This window comes from Ruditapes philippinarum, unplaced genomic scaffold (genome assembly GCF_026571515.1).
Source record: "Ruditapes philippinarum isolate M1 unplaced genomic scaffold, ASM2657151v2 ctg386_1_1_1_1, whole genome shotgun sequence".
Lineage (NCBI taxonomy): Eukaryota > Metazoa > Mollusca > Bivalvia > Venerida > Veneridae > Ruditapes > Ruditapes philippinarum.
The window spans coordinates 382,325-404,493 of record NW_026862271.1 but is presented as its reverse complement, the minus strand read 5'-3'; the positions used below and the strand labels follow the sequence as shown (position 1 = coordinate 404,493).

Sequence of the window (22,169 nt, the reverse complement as noted above, 5' to 3'; positions counted from 1 at the left end):
TTGGGTTTTTACCAAACTGTTGGATGATGTAATATTGGGTTTTTTTTATGTAACCCCCTTTTAAAAATGAAAAAGTAAACTAACTTAACTCTTAAAATATTTTATAATTATTTTTTAAAAGTTAATTTTCGTATTTCAAAAATATAATTTAAAAAATAGTCACTGGGTGTTTCCGGAAAACATGTTGCCAAAATTATTTGGGGCTATCTGGAATTCAAAAAAAGTCATTGTCCCACAGAAGAAAAGAGAATCAGCGAGAGTTTGAGAAGAAAGAAATAAATTTTAAATAAATAATTTTAAGGAACACAAAAATTGTTGAAAATCTTGGGCAAAAGGGAAAATGCACCTAATTTCTTATTCAAACGCATTGTTCATGTGGAAAGTTTGAGTTCTGCTGAAGCCGGTGCTAGGAGCTTTGCAATCTCCCACGCAGTGATCTCCCTCTTTTCAAATTTTGTGGTGTAAACCCGGGGCGCGGAGTTGGGGGCTTTAAAATACCACCCTTTATCAAAGAAAGATTTCAGTAAATTAAAATGGGAAACCTTTCATTTGTTTTTCCAAATTTTAACGAATGGATTCCATATTTATTTAAAGAAATGAAATATGTAGCAGCCGTAGAATCATTTCTGTCCGTCTGTTTGTGGCTAAGTGGTTAAGATCTTTGACTTCAAACAACTTGTCTTTCACCGCTTTGGCTTCGAATCCCGCAAGGGACTTTGGATTGTGAGGAAAATATCCAGCTAGCTTACGGAACGTCAGTGGTTCTACTAGGATGCCCGCTCGTGCACGGAGTGGCACCTGTTGTAGTCTTCCACCAATTTAGCTGGGAAGTCGCCACATGGCATTTACTGTGTTGGTGCGACAAGCAAGTATATTCCTAACACATATATGGTATCGTAATTCTATTATTTGTTCAATAATATATATCATATTTTAAGTCATATTTGAAAGGACGCATACTTTAATTTAAATTAAGCATGCTCGGAATTCTTCCAGTCTAATGTGACTTAGATGTTACTCACTTTTTTTTTGTAAAGTGTTGCAATAGCTTCAACAAACTAAACTACATTTTTAACATATTTCTGTTTAGTTAACAAAATTTGTCAAATTCACAGCAAAACCTTTAGATGGAAATAACCAACAAAAACATTAACATCAATTTTTTATAATATTCGAAGGCTTGACAAGTACATACCATTGAAAATACTATTTCATACTTTTTGACATTGGCTTAATATTCTAGGAAAAGTTTAGTGAAGTATAATTTTATAATTAAAAAATGTATGAAAAGATAAAAACGATGTCAAATGAATGACTTTACAGTCATTAATAATAAACTTCGTTACATACTTCATAAATTTTATAAATTTACATGTACGTTGGTATATGTATGCTTACCATGATTGCTATATTTCATCAGCACAAAAAAAGAATATACTAGTATATATACAATGAGAAATGATAAAGATTACAGAAATTGATGTTTATTATAGCGTTGTTATTGTGACAATATATACTGAATATCTTACATTATATTAAAATTTGTTATCTATGTCTTACAAGGCGAAAAAGCAACGGCACTAGTTTTTTCTTTTTGTCCGTACAACTGGCGCTTCCATCCTGATGACCACTTGTCTTGTCCGTCGTGTTTCTGGCAGGGTCAGTTTTTGGAGAGTCAGTCACATCTATAAAAAATTACTGTACATGCTTATTGTGAATCGATAGAAAATTAACAAAATGGACCGTACAACAGACACTGCATAACGCTTGTTATCATTGTTTAACAAGAAGATTAAATGATACAAGACTGGCTTAGATGTGACACGACGTTCAGCAAACACCTTACTTTTGTATCGAAGTCTTGTGCAACGATACAATGATGTTGGGGAACAGGACACATGCCTATTGAAGATTGATGAACCTGCGTGCCTTGACCAAAAACACTGATAGGGCCTACTTCAGCTTATTGAACAAATTGAACATATATAGATAATGCTTAAATTAAAAATGTCTTTTAAAGCACAATGAAACTATGATACGACCACTTAAACAGTATATTCACTGGTGTTTTGTTTCATATCCTTCGCAGAACTTATTGTGCAAATGAACGTTTCCTTGCCGAATGTAGAAATTATTGGGCGGACATTAATTTGTAAATAAACTTTCCCAGAACAGATGTCACACTACTACTTCTGAATGTAATGAATGACTTCGAATGGTCATTTTTCACTCAGTGGAATTTTGCATTTATCTGATTTCACAAAGATACACTGAATGTGGATAATGTTTGCAATTTCGTTTTCGATGTAAGAAAATTTACATTAAACGTGCCACAAGAGTACCGTATTATGGTAATTTGTGGTAATTAAACTTTTTAAGTATCATGTACAGATAAAGAATTTTGATATGTGACATAGATGTAATATTTGAATATTTACCTTTTGTAATATATACAGGAGGAGCATAACTTGGTTCTACAGTATCTCCTAAAACAACAACAAAAATCAACCACAATTGTTTACTGATAGAAGACTGTACACAAGAATACGATTTTTTTATTATGCATACTACACAGAAGTATTGTATTGTATTGCAATGAAACTATGATACGACAACATAAACATTATATTCACTGCGATTTTTAATTTTCTTTGTAAATGAACGTGTCCTTGCTGTATGTAGAAATTATTGGTTGTAAATAAACTTCTCAGAACAGATACAAGGGGGTCATACCATACGCGCGCATCCTCAAAATTCTGATACCGCGAACACTTTTTCAACCTGTATTTTGAACAAACACGAGCCATGTAAAGCAATCAGAATATATTTGAATTTAATATCTTTTGTAAGATGTCCTTACTTCTAGTTGTAATATTCCAAATGGCTTGACACAGGTCTTTCCTTTCTTGTCAGTATTTTGCGTTGAATGCAATTTTGATTCTGGATACTGCGTACACCCGGCGTTGAAATGTTACAGAGATTGAGAAATTGTCGATTAAACTGAAAGTTTCACACGACTGGAAGTAAGTTTATTTTAGAATCTATTTCACAAATACATTTTTGATCTTTTCCTTTGTATGAAAAATGTCTTAAAACGAACTATTTACAGGAAACAGACATTATGATACTGCGTTCACTCTCAAAATGTTAGGATACTGCGTACACATTTATATGTTTTTGAATCTGTCTACACTTTCTTCGCAGCAGTCTTAGTTCATAATGGGATCAAATTGAGAACACTGGCGAACAAAATGTCTCTAATTCTTCTCCAGCCAACATGAAGGACGATCGACATCGTTAAGATGGTCCTTACAAATGTGACCTTTGAATAGGAATGTGTGTATTTTTTCTTTTCTGGGTATTGACATGTATGAAATGTCACAACTCTGGACGCAAGTTTGATATCCATTATGGAAAATGAAAATAGAAAGAGAAATAGTGCCCATAAATTTTGTATTCACGATCTCTTAATTAGGAGTTCAGTGCTTTCATATGCACTAGCTAACCTTCGTACACCTATTATATATCAAAATAAACTGTTCTAAACTAATGTTTAATCTTTCACATAACATCAAGTCATTTATGAAGTTGTTGAATACCGATATTAAATATTCTTTTTTATAACTTTTGCCCTACTTAGAATGCGTATGCACGAAATGCAAAATCAGAAAATTCGTATCGTAAACGGCCTTAATGCTCTTAGGCAAACAAGTTAATAAAACTCGTATGATTAGAACCTTGTATAAAGTAAAGTGAGAAAATAAATTTCAGGGTGGTTAAACAAGGAAATATATCTTGATTTTTAGTGGACTATGCTATAATATAAAACAGTATGGAGTTAAGATGTGCAGTAATATAATCACAAAGGCCGTAGGCCTACGGACATTTGAACGATATATCGTGCTATATGTATAACAGAGATTTTTTTCCATTCTAACACGTCAAGAAAAACTATAGTTGGACTATATTGTTTTCGCCTCAGTGTTTCTAAAATTAACGTTCTTTAAAGGCTTTTCAATCGGTTGATGCTCTCATTCAATATACTCTGTTTATCACATACCCATACTGCTTTTGCGTCTCCGTAAAACATGGTATTGCACGGCCGTGAATATATTTTGACGTCATGTCATATGCGTTTAATGAACACGGCCGTGCAATATCATTTTTACGGAGAGACGCAAAAGCGACACACATGCAAATTTAATACGGAATTTCTTTAACGACTAGAATAAAATTATATTATGCGAGGCTCTGGCGAGCACAATATTTTTATATTCAACGAGTATAATAAACTTAGTATTAAACTTACACGACTTTAATATTCTATTTATCATATACCAAAAATAGATCGACATGAAAAAGAACCATTCTTCATGAACGCGCCTATAGTATAATTAAGGTAAACCACCCCTAATGCATTAACTCCACTTTGAAGCGTTTTCAAATACACTAAAATAACTGTCAACTGTATTGAAACTGACGGGGGTTGGTTCAAATCCCATTCGGGGCAACTTTTCTTCTTTCTTTTTTATTTTTAACAGTACTTATGTATCTCTTAGATTCCATTTGGGTAGAAAAAAAGTGTTTGATTTTAATTTTTGTAGGTATTTATTTGCTAAATAATGCCAAATTTAATAGCAAATAGTATATCAGATATTTTTAAAGTTTAATAACATAAAAACTACACGGTAAATGTATTTTATATTTTGCAAGATCAACCAATATACTTTAAAAAGAATATAGGCAAATTTTGAAAACAGCCCCTCCTTGTGGTAAATTTTAGGGATACTTTGAATTCTGCTTTTTACATAGTGAAATGGCCAAATAAATGCTAAAGGTGGGTAGGGTAGGATAACATTTTTATACATATTTAAAACATTTGTTTAGAAACAATCAGTTTGCTCGTGTAATTTGTTACCTGAATGTAATTATTTGTTTCTTAACAATGAGCAATAGGAAAACATTTGTCATAATGATGATATTATATATTTCAATGTATTAAGTTTCCTCATTTCTGAAAAAGATCCCTTCTAATAGCAAAGTTTTAGTTCAGAAAAATATCCATAAGTTGTAAACCACACGGTATATTATGTTTAAGTTTTCTTGACGTGTTAGAATGGAAAAAACATATTGCTTTTGTTTGCTCTGTGTTATACATACATGTATAGCACTATATGATGTTGGCCTACGGCCTTTGTGATTATATTACTGCACATCTACATTTTAAGGGATCATACTTTATCACAGAATTTGATTTTTTTATTTTAATTATCCTTTTATTACTTTTTGCCCGCCAGTGTCATCGTTTGATCCCATTATGAACTGAGAGTGCTTTGAAGAAAGTGTACATAAATCTGTACGCAGTATCTTGATTTTTTTTGAAAGTGTACGCAGTATCATAATGTCTATTTTGTGTAAAAAGAAACAGGTTCTATAATAAACTAACTTACAGCTGTGTGAAACTTTCTGTTAAAACGACAATTTCTCATTTTCTGTAACATTTCAACGCCGGGTGTACGCAGTATCCAGAATCAAAATCGCATTCAGCGCGAAATACTGCCAAAAAAGGAAGACCTGTGTCAAGTCATTTGGAATATTAAAACTAGAAGTAAGGACATCTTCTTTGCAAAAGAAATTAAATTCAAATCTATTCTTATTGCTTGACATGAATCGTGTTTGTTCAAAATACCGGTTGAAATATTCGCGGTATCAGAATTTTAAGGATGCGCGCGCATGGTATGAACCCCTTGATATGTCACATTACTACTTTTGAGTGTAATGAATGACTTTGAATGATCATTTTTCACTCAATGGAGTTTGCGTTTATTTGATTTCACAGAGATAGTTTAAAATGGAATATGGATAATGTAAGCAATTTCGTTTTCGATGTAAGAAAATTTACATTAAACGTGCCACTAGTATACCGTATTGAGGTAATTTGTGGTAATTAAACTTTTAAAGTATTATGTACAGATAAAGAATTTTGATATGTGACATAGATATTCACCTTTTGTAATATATACAGGAGATTCAACTATTTGTTGTCCGTTTGGCGCAGCCTCTTCTAAAAACAACAACAAAAAATAACCACAATTGTTTCCTAACAGAAAACGATTTTTTTATTATGCATAATACAAAGAAGCATTGTATTTTGCCATGTACAAGAATAAAAATAGAAACGAAAGCTGTAAACACTGTTGTTCCTTTAACTAAAAATGTGTCAAAAATGGTAAAACAAAGTTTCATAAATGTCACAGAAGTAAATTATTTTGCAGAATGCAGATGACAAATCTATTGTACTTGCCATTTGCTCTATTTCATAACTTAGTATATTAAAATGAATCAGTTCACAATTTCCAAAATGATTCAAGATTAGCGTATGATACGTTAAATGTGTCACTATTTTTGGGAATAAAATACACCTGTCTTAAATTTATTTTTTGTACATAACGACATTTACTAGGTGAAATTACAGATCTAACAAAATTTAGGCAATTGTTTGTGGTTATATAGAATCACATTTAATTAAAATAAGTTTTTCATTTCTAAATCAAATATGATTATATGCTGTGATGTGTAAATGCGTTGTTAAATAATTAAGAGACTGATATAACTTTGAAGAAAAAAACTTATTTAAAACTTTAAAATTGAATATGGATAATGTTAGCAAATTCGTTTTCAACGTAAGAAAATTTACATTAAACGTGCCACTAATATACCGTATTGTGGTAATTTGTGGTAATTAAACTTTTAAAGTATTATGTACAGATAAGAATTTTGATATGTGACATTGATGTAATATTTGAATATTCACCTTTTGTAATATATACAGCAGACTCATTTAATGGTTGTCCGTTTTGCGCAGCCTTTCCTAAAACAACAACAAAAAATAACCACAATTGTTTACTGAAAGAAGACTGTACTCAAGTATAAGATTTTTTTATTATGCATAATACAAAGAAGCATTGTATTTTGCCATGTACAAGAATAGAAAAAGAAACAAAAGCTGTAAACATTGTTGCCCATTTACTTAGTAATTACATATGTGTCAAAATTGATTAAACAAAGTTTCATAAATGTCCCAGAAGTAAATTTATTTTGCAGAATGCAGGCGACAAATCTATTGTACTTGCCATTTGCTCTATTTCATAACTTAGTATATTAAAATGAATCAGTTCACAATTTCCAAAATGATTCAAGATTAGCGTATGATACGTTAAATGTGTCACTATTTTTGGGAATAAAATACACCGGTCTTAAATTTGTATTTTGTACATAACGACATTTACTAGATGAAAATACAGATCTAACAAAATTTAGGAAATTGTTTGTGGTTATATAGAATCACATTTAATTAAAATAAGTTTTTCATTTCTATATCAAATATGATTATATGCTGTGATGTGTAAATGCATTGTTAAATAATTAAGAGACTGATATATAACTTTGAAGAAGAAAAAAAACTCATTAAAAACTTTAAAATTGAATATGGATAATGTTAGCAAATTCGTTTTCGACGTAAGAAAAAAAAACATTAAACGTGCCACTAGTATACCGTATTGTGGTAATTTGTGGTAATTAAACTTTTAAAGTATTATGTACAGATAAAGAACTTTGATATGTGAAATAGATGTAATATTTAAATATTCACCTTTTAAAATATATACAGCAGAATCATACTTTGGCGCAGCCTCTCCTAAAACAACAACAAAAAATAACCACAATTGTTTACTGATAAGATTTTTTTATTATGCATAATACAAAGAAGCATTGTATTGGCCATGTACAAGAATAGAAAAGGAAACAAAAGCTGTAAACATTCTTGTCCATTTACTTAGTTATTACATATGCATCAAAATTGATTAAACAAAGTTTCATAAATGTCCCAGAAGTAAATTATACAATGCAGGTGATAAATCTATTGTACTTGCCATTTGCTCTATTTCATAACTTAGTATATTAAAATGAATCAGTTCACAATTTCCAAAATGATTCAAGATTAGCGTATGGTACGTTAAATGTGTCACTATTTTTGGAAATAAAATACACCGGTCATAAATTTATTTTTTTGTACATAACGACATTTAAAAGATGAAAATACAGATCTAACAAAAATTAGAAAACTGTTTGTGGTAATACAGTCTCACATTTAATTAAAATAAAAATTTTATTTCTCTATCAAATATGTTTATATGCTGTGATGTGTAGATGCGTAGTTAAATAATTAAGAGACTGATATATATATATAACTTTGAAGAAGAAGAAAAAAAGAATTAACGTTAAATATGCGCAAACCATATGCGCAGAAATCGTCTTCTATTACTAAAAAATACCAATATATCAAAAAATTAGATTTGAAGTTGATTAAGAATAATATATTTATCGTATCAGAAATAAATAATTGTTTCCATTTCTCTTTTAAATGTCGTTTTAATGCGTTTAACAACAAAAGCATCTCATCAGAATGACATACATGTACATTAGGTTAAAGACCTTGTTATAAACCTCTTTCTTTAATATATATTTATACCAAGATGCAATATAAGACATAATACTTAAATCGACTTTTCTGAGTATATGAAGTATAAAAAAATAATATAAATATCTTAATGTATAATACGAACTTAGTTTAACTTTATCTTTTCAAAAATTTGAATAATTTACATTGCAAGACTTAGAAATGAGCATCAAATAAATACTTACCAGTAGGTAAGCAGATAATTGCCACAAATACAAGCATTGACGCAGTCAGCAAAAACTTTTTATCCATTTCTCTGTTTAGAACAGTATGTAACAAAATGCAACTTTGAAGACGCCGTCTTATATATAGCAATGCATGCTATATATAGATTTCTTGTGTTGAGATTGTATTGGTGGATATACATAATTATATCTAACTTTTCGTTCGGGTTGTACACGTTGTTTATAATAACAACGGGTCAGTACTTCTCTAGATCTAGGCCGACTATTAGGTAAATGCTACACAGATCAAGTTGTATTTGAACGAATTATATTTTAAAATGTACAGCATGTAAAAACTGATTGAAATTGTTTAGTTTTTTTTTATGTTCTTTTAAAGCAATTGAAGTGATTTTTTTTCTACAATCTGTTAAAGTATTATTAAATTTAAACAAATGTAGCAAATATATACCTCATCTATAGATGTAACCAAAATAACATTCTGTATGTTTTAACACTTAAAACTGGCTAATATGACAAAACTATTTTCATGCTATAGATCTTGTTATCAAACTAAATTTATCATTGTAACACAAACGGTGATTGTTTCCGATACACGCTCAATTTTAGCGGTATACCGGGTTTTCTTCTTTTTTGCAAGTTTGTAAAGTGTTGATCTGTTTTGCATAACACCTACATGTTATAAACTTTTTAGAGTGAAACTTGGTTTTCAGCAGTATGAATAATGAATATCAAAGGTCAACTTTGACCAATGCTAACACTGGCCACCACCGTGAGATAAGGGATACCGCAATATTAGAAATGTTCACTCATTATTGATTTTGTGATACCTTTTTGTTGTGAGGGGCAATTTCAGTTTCTTTGTAAACAGACAAACAAACAATTTTTATGGTAAACTGGAACTCTATGTTACGGTACCACAAAGTACTACAATTCATCATTAACTCAACCTTGGTTTATCAGTATGTACATATGAAAATAAAAACAACAACTTTTATTTCTAAATATACCTGATTAAATTATCAATTAATAGTCAGTACAGATATAATGCCCATCTAAAATTTAGAAAATGCCGTGTGTACCGTGTTCTGTCATTTCTTCGTTTGTTGCTATAATAAAAATAGAAACATCCGGGTTAATGTTGGCAAAATATGATATGTAAATTAAAGCGGTAATCATTTGCAAATTTCCATAATTATACTTGCATTATACATCGGAGATGGAAACACAGCTTGTTGAAGCAACGGAAGATGTAACCGTTGATAGTGACGAAAAATGTAAGGAAATTGGCGATGAAAATGAAACGCCTACTTTCGATTTCACCGAAAAAACATGGAAAGACGATTTTGTTCTTATTGTTGAAAATAAACGATTACATGTTGCAAAAGCTATATTAGCGTACGCATCTCCTGTGTTCGATACGATGTTTCAAGCAGAATTTAAGGAGAAAGGCGCATCTGAGCTTGAACTTCCTGGTAAAAAAGTTGAAGATTTACAGCAATTTCTGCGATGCATTTATCCACTTCAGGCCGAAATTAGTTTTGAAAACGTTAATGCCGTACTTCCTTTAGCTGACGAATACCAGGTATCGAATCTTAAGTCGAAGTGCGAGGCGTTTCTACTAAGGCAAGTCAATGGAACCATATCATCTGATGAACTTTACAGAGTATTAGAGCAGGCTAGCCTTTACAATATGACATCTCTATTGCAAAACTGCGTTGATGTTGCATCAGGTAGGAAAGTAGAATCATTCCACAGAGCAGAAAAAATCCTGAAAATCAAACCGGAAGTGAAATGTATGATCCTTGATAGAATGGTTTCTCGTCTTCAACCAAAGAATTTTCTTGAAGTTTTGAAAAGATACTATGAATCTTACCTTGAACCAAAATATATACCTGAAATTAAAGATTATAAGGATTGGGATGGAAACTTGCTGAAGATAACGTTTTATATCAATAAATGGAAGTCATTCAAAGTATGCATGCATGGTATTGAAGCTAATTGTGTCATGTGTATTGTAGACACGAGCTTTGAATCCAGCATCTTCAAGGTAAAACGCAGTACTACAGGAGCTGAAGTTCAAAAGATCAAAATGTTCGGAAGAATCGTCATAAAACCTATCAGCGGGGAGCACAGTGAAAAGAAAAGCCAAATTAACTTCGAATACAGCAGTGAACAAACGGACATAGAGGTTAAAATACCAACTTTACGATGCTCGGGCGGAATCGTCGCGAATTTCCCAAGAAGTGGTTACGTCTACCATGGTAAACTAGATGTTGAATTACTACTGTTGGCGAAGAAACTCGATTTAACTGAAATTAGTAATTGAAGTGATCATATTTACTTGGGCATGACAACATTTTGTCATTCACTAGACACAGCATAGTGTAAATCTCATAGACTTTTATATCATAGAGCGGATCAGAAATGTGTATTATATCATTTTCATTTGCTTAACATAAAACATTTTATGACAAACATTCATTTTAGACTCATTGTAAAATAAGGACTTTATAGGTATAAAGAAAAGCAAACGTTTCTATAATGATATAGTTACTGGTTAGGAATATTTTCCTATTTGGTCGAAATATGATGTTTTGATACTTAATCAGTACAGAAATTTTTCTTCATAATATCAACATGTTACTGAATGAGGCAATGGGACATTAATTAAGTTTATAATAGTTTTGTTTTATTTTATTCTGATAGCATTACTATAACTTTATGCATATCATTATACGGTTAGTATAGTGTCAATAAAGAGTTTCTTTATTACGTCACTTATACTTTTTTAGTTTTCTTACCATTTCTGAAACAATACAACTAAACAGTAGCATTTCTGTGCACCTTTCAGATTAGAAATATGTTTACCAAACTAACAATAACTTTGAAAGTAGATACGAGGCTGGTTCAATTAATAGTATCACAGCGCGCTAAATATATTATGTGAAACTTGTACACTAAAAGAACAAATTGCTTAAAATTACGGAAACGTTAAAGGGCCTCCAATAAAAGAGACGATGATGTGTAAGTCGTCTGATTTTAATACGATTCAATTTACGTTTAAACACAAATCAATAAATTTTATTCAGAAATATTAAGAAAAACGTTTACTTTGCAGAACTTTTTTTCGATATGCTGCGCGAAAAGGTATCATTTCGTCTTTTGTAGAACATTTGTCTTTTTGACAAAAACTCGCCTAGAAAAAGTAACTAACAATGACAAAAAGGTCTAGTCTTGTGCATAAAATAAATTAGTTTATGTTAAAACATCTTATCAAATTCTACTACCTATCGATCAGAGGTCAACTTTGTGATAATAATACAGAAATTACAAAATTCAGTAGTTTTTTACTTCTAGTACAACTTCATTCATAACGGTAAAATTCCGTCATTCTAAGAACGCAATTCATTCATAAAGGCGCGCGGGAATGACGTCAAAAACAGGGTTTTCTAGCACCGGTGTAAACGGTAGATTATAAGAATCTTACACCGGCTGCCGGTACAGACTGGAATATCTAGCTCGAGGGTAACTGTTTACGGCGGTAACGAGGCTCTGCCGAGTTTCCGCTAAACAGTTACCCGAGAGCTAGATATTCCCGTCTGTACCAACAGCCGGTGTTTGATTCTTTGTCTTGCATATTACATGTCAATTATTTTCGGAACAGAAATTATGAAAACTGATATTCTCATTACGCACTTTTTTCTTATAGTAGCGTATGAACTTACAACTTCATTCATAACGGAAAAATGACGTCATCCTAAGAACGCGATTCATTCATAAAAGGCGCGCGTCAATGACGTCATTTAAAGCACGCGACTTGTCTTACATGGGGGTGTAAGACAGGGCTTTCTAGCACCGGTGTTTGATTCTTTTTCTTGCATTTTAAAAATGATGTTACGGAAAGAAATTACGAAACTAATATTCTCATTTAGCACTTTTTTCTTATAGTAGGGAATGAATTTACAACTTCATTCATAACGACACAATGACGTCATCCAAAAGACGCAATTCATTTATGAAAGGAGCTTTGGGGTGACGTTATCTAAACAACGTGACTTGTCGCACATTGGTGGGGTGCGGGCGGGGAGGCGGGGGTTAAGACAGGTTTTTAGCACCGGTATTAACAGAAGATTTTCCTGTCTGATATGCAAGAATAATATTTATCCACACCTTACAAGATATTACCAATGAATTATCAGCGTTTGCACCACGTGATAGTCCAAAATAAATATTTTTTTGGATGTAATCTTATCAATTTAGCCTTTTCTTTTCATTTCGAGTCCTAATATGTCCATATTAAATCCATATCGTACCATATACAGTCTCGTTTTTATTTCGTCCAAATTAACAAATTATTATCATAGTCCACATCGACTCGTTTTCATCCATACACCCTGTCGGACCATATATGTCAAGGACCGAATATGGCACACGTGTGATATTTTCGGTTCGAATTTGTCACAAGTGTGACATATTTGATCGAATAAGGCACTCTCTTCAGCCGAATATGGTACACAAAATGTGCCATATTCGGTTGGATTGAGTTCTTCAACGTATTTGTCACTTACCAAACTTACCAAAAATGCGCATAAAAATGAAAATATCAACGTATACGTCACATGCGTTCTTTTTTCTTTCTTTTTTTTACTTAAATCCGTTTAGTTTAAAGAACGAAAAAGTAAAAAAAACAACAACAAAACAACTAATGACGGAGTCGTAAATACCACAACCGCAATGTTCATCACCATCATCATACTCAGCAGCATTATCATCATCATTATCATCATAGAAAGTGTATAATAAACAAATATTTCACCGATTTTTTTGAAAAATGGATAATAATCAAATATTTCCTCGAATTTTTTAAAAGTATATGTTACAATAGACATATATTTTACAGATTTTTTAAAGTGTATTATAAACAAATATTTCACCAAATAAGCGCAAAACATATTTCGTGAGTATCGTACCGCAATATCCATGTGAACAAAATTATATTTTCCTTTTGCACTAAATTTTTTTTTTATATTTTTTGCTGCTTGAACAAAATGATTCCAGGGCCCTTAAGAAATCTACAAGCTTTTAGTTTAAACATGGTTGCGAAACACATTCTAATCACTTTAGAGTCCGCTTCCTGGAACTAACCAGTACTGGTGTCAAATGAGGAAACATAGTCGTGACCCGGCTAGGTCCGAAATTTTATGCTAACTATTTTGGATATTTATAATTATTGATTTGAATATAAATTTACAAGTTTTTGTAAAAAATGATTACAAAATCATGAAATTTAATACTTAAACTAGTCTACTGTTCTGTCAATCTTATTACTCTAGGTCAAATATTTTTGGACTACATGTGCCACAAGTTGAACACTAAAAATTCTTTACTAAGTCAAGGGCAAGAACTTTACAAATACTGAATAAATCCACTAGCAAACCCCAAGGTGCATAAGTACACATGCTGACCAACATTCTTGTAAACTTTCAGGCCTACAAGCGAAATACTTTTTGAGCTATGCATGAACAAGTTGAAAATTGCAAATTTATACAACTGTAAGTCAAGGGGAATAACTCTTACAAAACTGAAATAAAATCAACATGCAAAGTCCCAGGTGCATAGCTTTGACAGTGAAGTTGGTTGATTCTAACACAAGCACTCAAGGAATAAATAACACAACATAATGAAATGGTTTTGACTGTTTGGTGCACAACTACATATGCTGAGCAACATTACCGTAAGGTTTCATGACTATGTCAAATCCTTTTTGAGTTACATGCGACACAAATGGAAAATTGCAAATTTTTACTAAGTCAAGGGCAATAACTCTAAAAATACTAAATAAATCCACACGAAACCACGTACCCAGGCGCACAACTACACATACTGATCAACATTCCTGTGAAGTTTCATGACTTTCTGTCAAATCCTTATTTAGTTACATGCAACACAAGTTGAAAATTGCAAAGTTTTACTAATTTAAGGGCAATAACTCTAAAAATACTGAATAAATCCACACAAAAATACCCAGGTGCACAACTGCACATGCTTATCAACATTCCTGTTAAGTTTCATGACTTTAGGTCAAATACTTTTTGAGTTACCTGCGACACAAACGAGAACGGACGGACGGACAAGGATAAATCTAAATGCCACCCCCCCCTAAAGTTGGGGCACAAAAAGTCGAAAATTTACCTTTGGCATGGCAATTTATTTTATCTAAACCATATGACACATTTGCCCCACTACCCACCTACACACAATTCACTGAGTCAATGGCTATAACTATGACAGCACTAATCAAGTTCACAAGTGAAATCCCAAATGCACAACAGCATATGCTGACCAAAAATCTTGTAAGGTTTCTTTACTCAGCTTCAAACACTTTTTAGCTACAGAGCCACACAGGTGAACATTTCAAATTATGACTTAGTAAAGGACAAAAACTCATTAATGTGCAAATCCACATGACAACCTCACGTGCACAACAATATTATTATATGCTATCAAATTTTGATATAAAAATTCAAGACCTTAAATAGATCTAATTGTTGTTTTTTTTTAACAACATGCATGGCAGGTAAAAAATTGCTGATTTTGACTAAGTAAAGGGCAATAATTCTAAATCGACGAGCGAAACCAAATATGCACAACTTCATACACGTAAAGTTGCATGACTATTGAACACCTGGACTGTCTTATGTGTAGAATGACTAATATACATGGTTATGAGTCCGAGATACAATATGCTGGGTCGAAATTCCAATATGGTTGGTGGAAATCCCAATGTGCTCCGTTATTGAAGTGTTGTGTTGTGTGCTGATTACATTTTCTTCAGCCAACTCAATGTACTGTCGAGTGCATTAGTCGTTATGTTCAGTTCTTAAAACAAACAGGCATGTGGTAACACAATTATGTTGAGTTAAAAAGATATGCTGTAGGGTGTTATTATGTTCGGTAATAATAATATGCTGTTTGGTGCTCTTCTCATTATGTTTAACCATGAAAATAAACAATTGAGTGGTACTATCATTTTGTTTGGCTGAGGCAGTGTATTATTGGGTGATACTTTCATTATTTTCAGTTGCAATGGCATGCTGTTGACTTCCCGCCGTGATTTTTATATATTTTTATCTATATTACACTTTTCAATTCATTACAAATCTACCGACAAAACGTTTTTTTTTTTTAAAAAATAGATATATCAACTGTGTATTTAAATTATCTATTTTTTAAAAAGACGTTTTGTCGGTAGATTTTTAATGAATTGATGTGTGTGTTATAGATAAAAAAAAATCACGACAGGTAGCCGGTCACAAAGGGAAGTCCATAATTTTTTTTTGCCATCAAGTGCCTATGAAATAGAACTGTTGAATGGCACTATATCATTATGTTCAGTTCAGATGATATACTGTTCGGTGCAGAGGTCATTATGTTCAGTAATGAACACAAATTGTTGTGTGATACGGTCATTATGTTCAGTTCAGATGACATACTGTTCAGTGCAGAGGTCATTATGTTCAGTAGTGAACGCAAATTGTTGTGTGATACCGTCATTGTGTTCAGTTCAGTTGATATACTGTTCGGTGCAGAGGTCATTATGTTCAGTAGTGAACACAAACTGTTGTGTGATACCATCATTATGTTCAGTTCAGATGATATACTGTTCGGTGTAAAGGTCATGATGACTTGGCAGTATGTGCATGAGAAGTATTTCTTTCTCTAGATAGTTCTGATATTTAATGATGAAATGAGAAGCGCCAATTTAATGACATTTTCATAATAGATATGTGGTGTCACCCCGGAATGGAATTAGGCCCTAACCTCCTGTAGAAAGTAGTTCTTGGCCCTTGGCAAGACTGTTTATATGTTAAGTATATGTTTTGTAATTGTGTACATCAAGTGTCATTTCTACGTACTCTAAAGATTGTTTTTTTGTATACCTTTGCAGGACTTCATTTCTATGGAGTGCAGAATACACTCCAGTTGTTATTTTGGATTTTTTAATAGTGATTATACAAATTAAAAGTTACAGAAAATGTCTCAGGGCTTATGCATTATTTTGGGGGCTAAATTGAATTGAAAAGTTTTGCTGTTAAAAACTTATAGCAATCGACTACCTGTAAAGGATATGCTGTGTCCAGAATTAACCCTTAGATGTGTTGTATTTCCTATAGAATAAATAGGGCGAAAATTCAGTGGGCCAACTCCGTGTGTATTTATGCCGTGTTTACCGTACACTGTCATTTATTCTGTTGTTGCCATAACACCGCAACTAACGAGTAAATTATTTTTAAATTACATACATTAGTTAGATATTCCAAGATGGAACAACAACTTGATGAAAACTCGTCTTTGGAAGATGCAGATATTCATGATGACAACGATTTTAAGGAAACGGTGGATACAAAAAAATGCCTACTTTCGATTTCACAGAAAAAACTTGGAAAGACGATTTTGTTCTCATAGTTGAGAGTAAACGCTTGTACGTAACAAAAGCTATTTTAGCGCACGCGTCACCGGTCTTCGAAACCATGTTTCATGCAGATTTCAAGGAAAAAAACAATACTGCACTTGGACTTCCAGGGAAAACGGTTGAAACAGGTCAATGGAGTCATTTCATCTGATGATCTTTACAACATTTTAGGACAGGCAAGTCGATACAACATGCCTTACCTTGTGAAAAAATGCGTTAAGCTTGTTTCCAATGTGGACTTTGAGTCATACCAAAGAGCAGAGCAGACCGAAAAACATCAGTTAATCCCGAAGTGAAATGTATGATCCTTGAACGGATGGTTTCTCGACTTCAACCTAAAACTTTTCTTGAGGTTGTAAAAGGATAATATGAAGCTTACCTTAATTCAAACCAAATAGTTAATATTGAAAAATACAAGGACTGGGATGGAAGCTTTTTAGATATCAATGTGTCTGTAGGCTGGTGTAATCAGACACCGTTTGAACTTGTCTTGCTTGGTTCAAAAACGCAATGTAGCATAACTATAGGGCATGCAAATACTTTCTTCGGCGACCAACCCAGCAAAATTACGATAGAAAGTAGTAATATGCCAGAAGATGAAGTCATTGAAGTTTTTGGACAAATTTCAATACATCCAATCAACAGAGAATGCCAAGTTGTATCTAGACATATTGAATTCACTCTTCGATGTGACACAGAGTTAAAAGAAAATATACCAAACCTTATTTGCGAAAAGGATTTCCAAAAAATGGGTTTCGCCTTTCATGATGAACTTCATATGAAAATGCACTTTCTTGCCAAAAGAGACAAATAAAAATTCAGCCACACTGTGATCTTGAAAAGAAAACTGTGATTGTGACATTTTTCTTATCACTCTTGCATTTTAGTTAATATTCATACCGGGGCATATAGTATATGCTTTTTCCAATTTGTTGTTTTACAGTATTCTGTTATGTAAGTACATTGTACTTGATATTCTCGAAACCATTTTTACGATTTTATAGTATTTTTATTATATCGATTGATATACCATTTATGACACAATCACAGCCTTTACCAAAATGCTAAAGGCCAGCAGATACGTTAGTCTGTTAGACAGATATAAAATTTGTTGAACCGAAAAAAAAATGGAAATTTTGCAAAATATATTTTCTGTTTTTAGTACAATCTTCATATTTTTTTTATAGGGGGAAACATTTGAAAATAGTGTTTTAATCTTTTCACTTATTCATAATATTTTTTTATATCATTTTTAGAATATTTAATAATTAGAGGTATAAGAAATAAAGCATGAAGTTGTGCAAATTAACATTAAACAAGCCATCTAAGTAATATAACTATCATATAATGGCGATGTGCTCTAGTACACAAATTAGAACAATTCATTTGTGTTACTTATAAATGCCTAGGTAAATATCATGAAAACTACAGAGTAACATGTGACTGACGTTATTTCGAGGCTATATTAAAAAAAAATTAAGGTAATCAAAGTAATTGAAAGACAATTAAATTATATTTATGTGTTAAAGTAAACAGCGTTTTTCTTCTCATTATTGCATTAAAATGTGCCACAGAGATATTTTTATTATGTATTTGCCCTCTTACAATTGGTACACGAATTGTGGCGACTTTCACATCATCAACTTTTAAATTCTATTTGGGTTTAAAGAAAACTTTTAAAAAATGGATAGAAAACTGAAAAGTGTTTGTTTAAAGATCCTGTATGTTTTGTGATTGATATTGTTACTGCGTGTATACCACACTTGCAAAAAATTTTATATGTATATAATTATGCAAATAAAACAATTTTCAAACATCGAAGAATATGTAAAATGTGTACTGCAAATATTTGTGCACATTATATTTAATCAATACATAAAATGCATTCATTTCTTTTAGGAAAATTTGACTTAGAATTTATGGAAAATAAATTTCTAATTACCTCCCTTTATTTACATTAAATGTTAAATTGGGTAATATCTTTATAAATAATTTATGAAATAAAACAATGAAAAAATTGTGTTACAGGATCTTTAAACTTTATAAAGTAAGAATACGAGTATTTATTGAACAGTAAGAAAAAGTGTATGAAAAATATACCTTTACATCTATTATATTCAGATATCAACTAGTTGTAATAAATATCTCTTTTATTGTCATATTCTATTTTCTATACTCTATTCTTGACTGACGTTGAATATTCACGTTATCCACACATGGTTGATGTATGTCCGCTGTAACAATAACATGTTAAAAAACGTTATACGCGATATAACATTTTTGCTTCAAGCTAAAAAGTATCTAGAAATGGTGTAAACAGTAACTTTGGCAAAGTGTAGTCTGCAACAGAGAGTATGAACGCGTCCGAGATGGCAACGAGTCACTGTATGACCGTGCAGGGACTAAGTCGAAAATATGAACAAGGGTAAACCCGATTGAGGATCACCGGTTTTCATACGGGATCTCTCTTCAGTCACAGCTCAGTACAGCACACTCTTACAGAAGACTTGAAGATGCTAAGTGGGTTCCAAGGCTTTCAACGGACGAACAATGGTCTTCACGCTGGAAGTTATTTTGAGGAGTCACTGCGATAATGTGACATTTGCAAGATGATGTCTTTTGTGTGTGTCGTTGGTCGCTTGTGTGCTTTATTTTTAAACGTGTTGTTTATTAATCATTTGGTTTATGTACACCAAATTTTACATGATAAACTATAAGTATAACACTTTTCAAAATATAGCTATATACGACTTCAATACATAGATTTTATATGACCTTTATAACGAGTTAATGTTGAAACAAATAGTGCTGATTTTTATAAGGCTTAATGTGTGTTAATCTGTTAAAAGAATGTTATAGATGAAGCAATGCCAATTATGCCCCAGAAATGCTTTTATTTTTATGTCTCAAAATCTTTTCACTTGATGATATTTTTAATTTCTTAAAGGTTTCTCATCAGGCTAATTACCTGAACATTTTTCTCTTGCTTTATGGCAATTGTACAGTTATAGTGACTTAGTATTTTGCATAGAAATTAAAATACTACAATGTTTACATTTTGCTACTTTTGATGACAAAAAAATGTAAATTGAGTCGGTAACATTAATTTAACACCATGCTCTAAAACAGTTTTTAAACGCTATAAAATTCTCGTTTGCCCTTTCTAAAGAAGTAAACATTTATTCGTTTCTGAGAATATTGTGTCTTTTCCTTTTAGTTTCCAATTAGTGTAATGAGTACTTGTATATAAAGTACAGAATATATACAATGTACATTATCAAAGATTAAAATAAACGTTTAGGAACAAAACAGTATTCCTATTCTCTTGTTTGATAATTCAAAATAAAGACCCATTTTCAGAAAACGTGAACTTAAAAAGGGGACAAAATTGTTCAATAACTATATCTTATTAATACCATATCCCACAGTGAACAGTGACTCATGATCACACAAAACTGCATGAGAAAAGACCACTCACTTCACTGATTGATCAACAATTTATTTCATCAACAATGTTTCAACAAATTCAATCAGACAAAAATGAAGTTAATTAGTTTGTAAAAAACAATGTATGTGAAAAAACACAGTTACATTTTTAACATAAATTAATCTATGTAATTTTATAAGATAGGAATATACCTCGAAACAATTCAAGAGAAAGCTAATTTGTAAAATTTGCATTACAAAATAATGAATTGATTTCAAATCGTACTTATTTTTAAACATGTATGAACACTCGTATCATTCTGTGAACAGTAATAATTAATTAATATATGGGAATATGAAACTATTATTTCAAAAACAACTACAAGCGTACACATGTGAGAAATGTATACATATTTTGTATTCTAAAATGTGAGTTTAAAATTAAAAGCAAATATGTGCCTGCACATATCAATATAAATAGAAAATATTTCAACAAAACGGAATGATAAAAAGATATGTATGTTGAAATAACATAGCATTACGATGAAAATATGTCACGTGATATTCATTACATCATAGTGACTGTTTTTGAGTTCAAGGTGAGGTATACAACAACAATTATAAGTTCTTCATATAGACAAGTTTTGTCTGAGATATATTTTTGCTGTTATTATTTTATCCAGTATATATTTTGAACTTTGTAAAGCAGTTATATCGCCGATGTTCTTGTGACATGATATTGATAAATTCGTTGTATATCTAATCATTGATAAACTACGTACTAGTATTTTATTAAACTTTTCCATAAATTGTCATGTTGACAGTTACCATGCATGTAACGTGACCATATATCAAACATTTCAATATTGTTGTAAACTGAATTTACTGATAAGCACTTTGATCAATATAAGATAAATTATATTCAAATAATTTAAGAAAACTTTAAATGAAAAAAAAATTAACCCATACATACCATGAATGGTTTCAAACAAACATGAAATCATTCATAAAACCTATTATAAAAATAAATACATTTTTACAATTGCATTGACATTTGCATTGACTTATGGAAAGTAAGTATAAGGAAAGAAACTAACAAACACATCTAAAACAACACCTGTAAGTAACAAAGTCCAAAAAAAAATTAAAAAAATAGGAAATATCATTACTTTAACAAATACGACATAGAAAGAAGTTGGTTTTTGTAAGAAAACAAACACTTAAACCATTTTCCTACTGATAACAAACAGCCTCTGGTCAAAGCATAGAGACCTTATTGTTCTGAATGTTCAAAAGATATAATACCACCTGTAGTTCACTTCTAGATGTGGGTGGTCTCAAATCCTTAATAGCTTCCATTTTGGCGGGATCGTCTTTTAAGCCTTCTGCTTTGAACACATGACCAAAGTAACTTATATCGGTGGGACCTACTTCCAGCTTTCTGGAATCGAAACGAAGGACATCTACAATATTTCGATCATGACTTTCCCTCGTGGAACCCCATACACAAATATCACCAACAACTGTAGCTACCCCTTTGGGACTCATCAGTGCCTCTACAAGGGCA

At 31.7% G+C, this 22,169-nt stretch overlaps 2 protein-coding genes across 3 annotated transcripts; one reads left to right on the top strand and one right to left on the bottom strand.

The window, feature by feature from the left end:
- Positions 1-578: 578 nt before the first annotated feature.
- LOC132718492 (uncharacterized) lies at positions 579-8,835 on the bottom strand. 2 transcript variants are annotated; one of them, XM_060702189.1, is made up of 6 exons: positions 8,704-8,835; positions 7,652-7,696; positions 6,815-6,871; positions 6,008-6,064; positions 2,439-2,486; positions 580-1,685 (listed from the first exon to the last, which is right to left on the bottom strand). In XM_060702189.1, the coding sequence occupies exons 1-6, from the start codon at positions 8,768-8,770 to the stop codon at positions 1,546-1,548; spliced, it is 414 nt and encodes a 137-aa protein (XP_060558172.1). In that variant the 5' UTR covers positions 8,771-8,835; the 3' UTR covers positions 580-1,545. The 2 variants fall into 2 exon arrangements, with proteins under 2 accessions (XP_060558173.1, XP_060558172.1); XM_060702190.1 differs by lacking the exon at positions 7,652-7,696 and having other exon boundaries at positions 579-1,685; positions 8,704-8,827.
- Positions 8,836-9,819: 984 nt separating this feature from the next.
- LOC132718522 (uncharacterized) lies at positions 9,820-11,480 on the top strand. The gene has a single exon (XM_060702231.1). It carries the CDS (start codon positions 9,920-9,922, stop codon positions 11,027-11,029), a length of 1,110 nt encoding a protein of 369 aa, XP_060558214.1. The 5' UTR covers positions 9,820-9,919; the 3' UTR covers positions 11,030-11,480.
- The last annotated feature ends 10,689 nt before the right edge of the window (positions 11,481-22,169 follow it).

Bases quoted from the DNA above. Each gene is read 5' to 3' on its own strand.
- LOC132718492 (XM_060702189.1), bottom strand. From the start codon at position 8,770: ATGGATAAAAAGTTTTTGCTGACTGCGTCAATGCTTGTATTTGTGGCA. The intron at 7,697-8,703 runs GTAAGTATTTAT...TTGTTGTTTTAG, and splicing joins AATTATCTGCTTACCTACTG to GAGAGGCTGCGCCAAAGTAT. The intron at 6,872-7,651 runs GTGAATATTTAA...TTGTTGTTTTAG, and splicing joins TGCTGTATATATTTTAAAAG to GAAAGGCTGCGCAAAACGGA.
- LOC132718522 (XM_060702231.1), top strand. From the start codon at position 9,920: ATGGAAACACAGCTTGTTGAAGCAACGGAAGATGTAACCGTTGATAGT.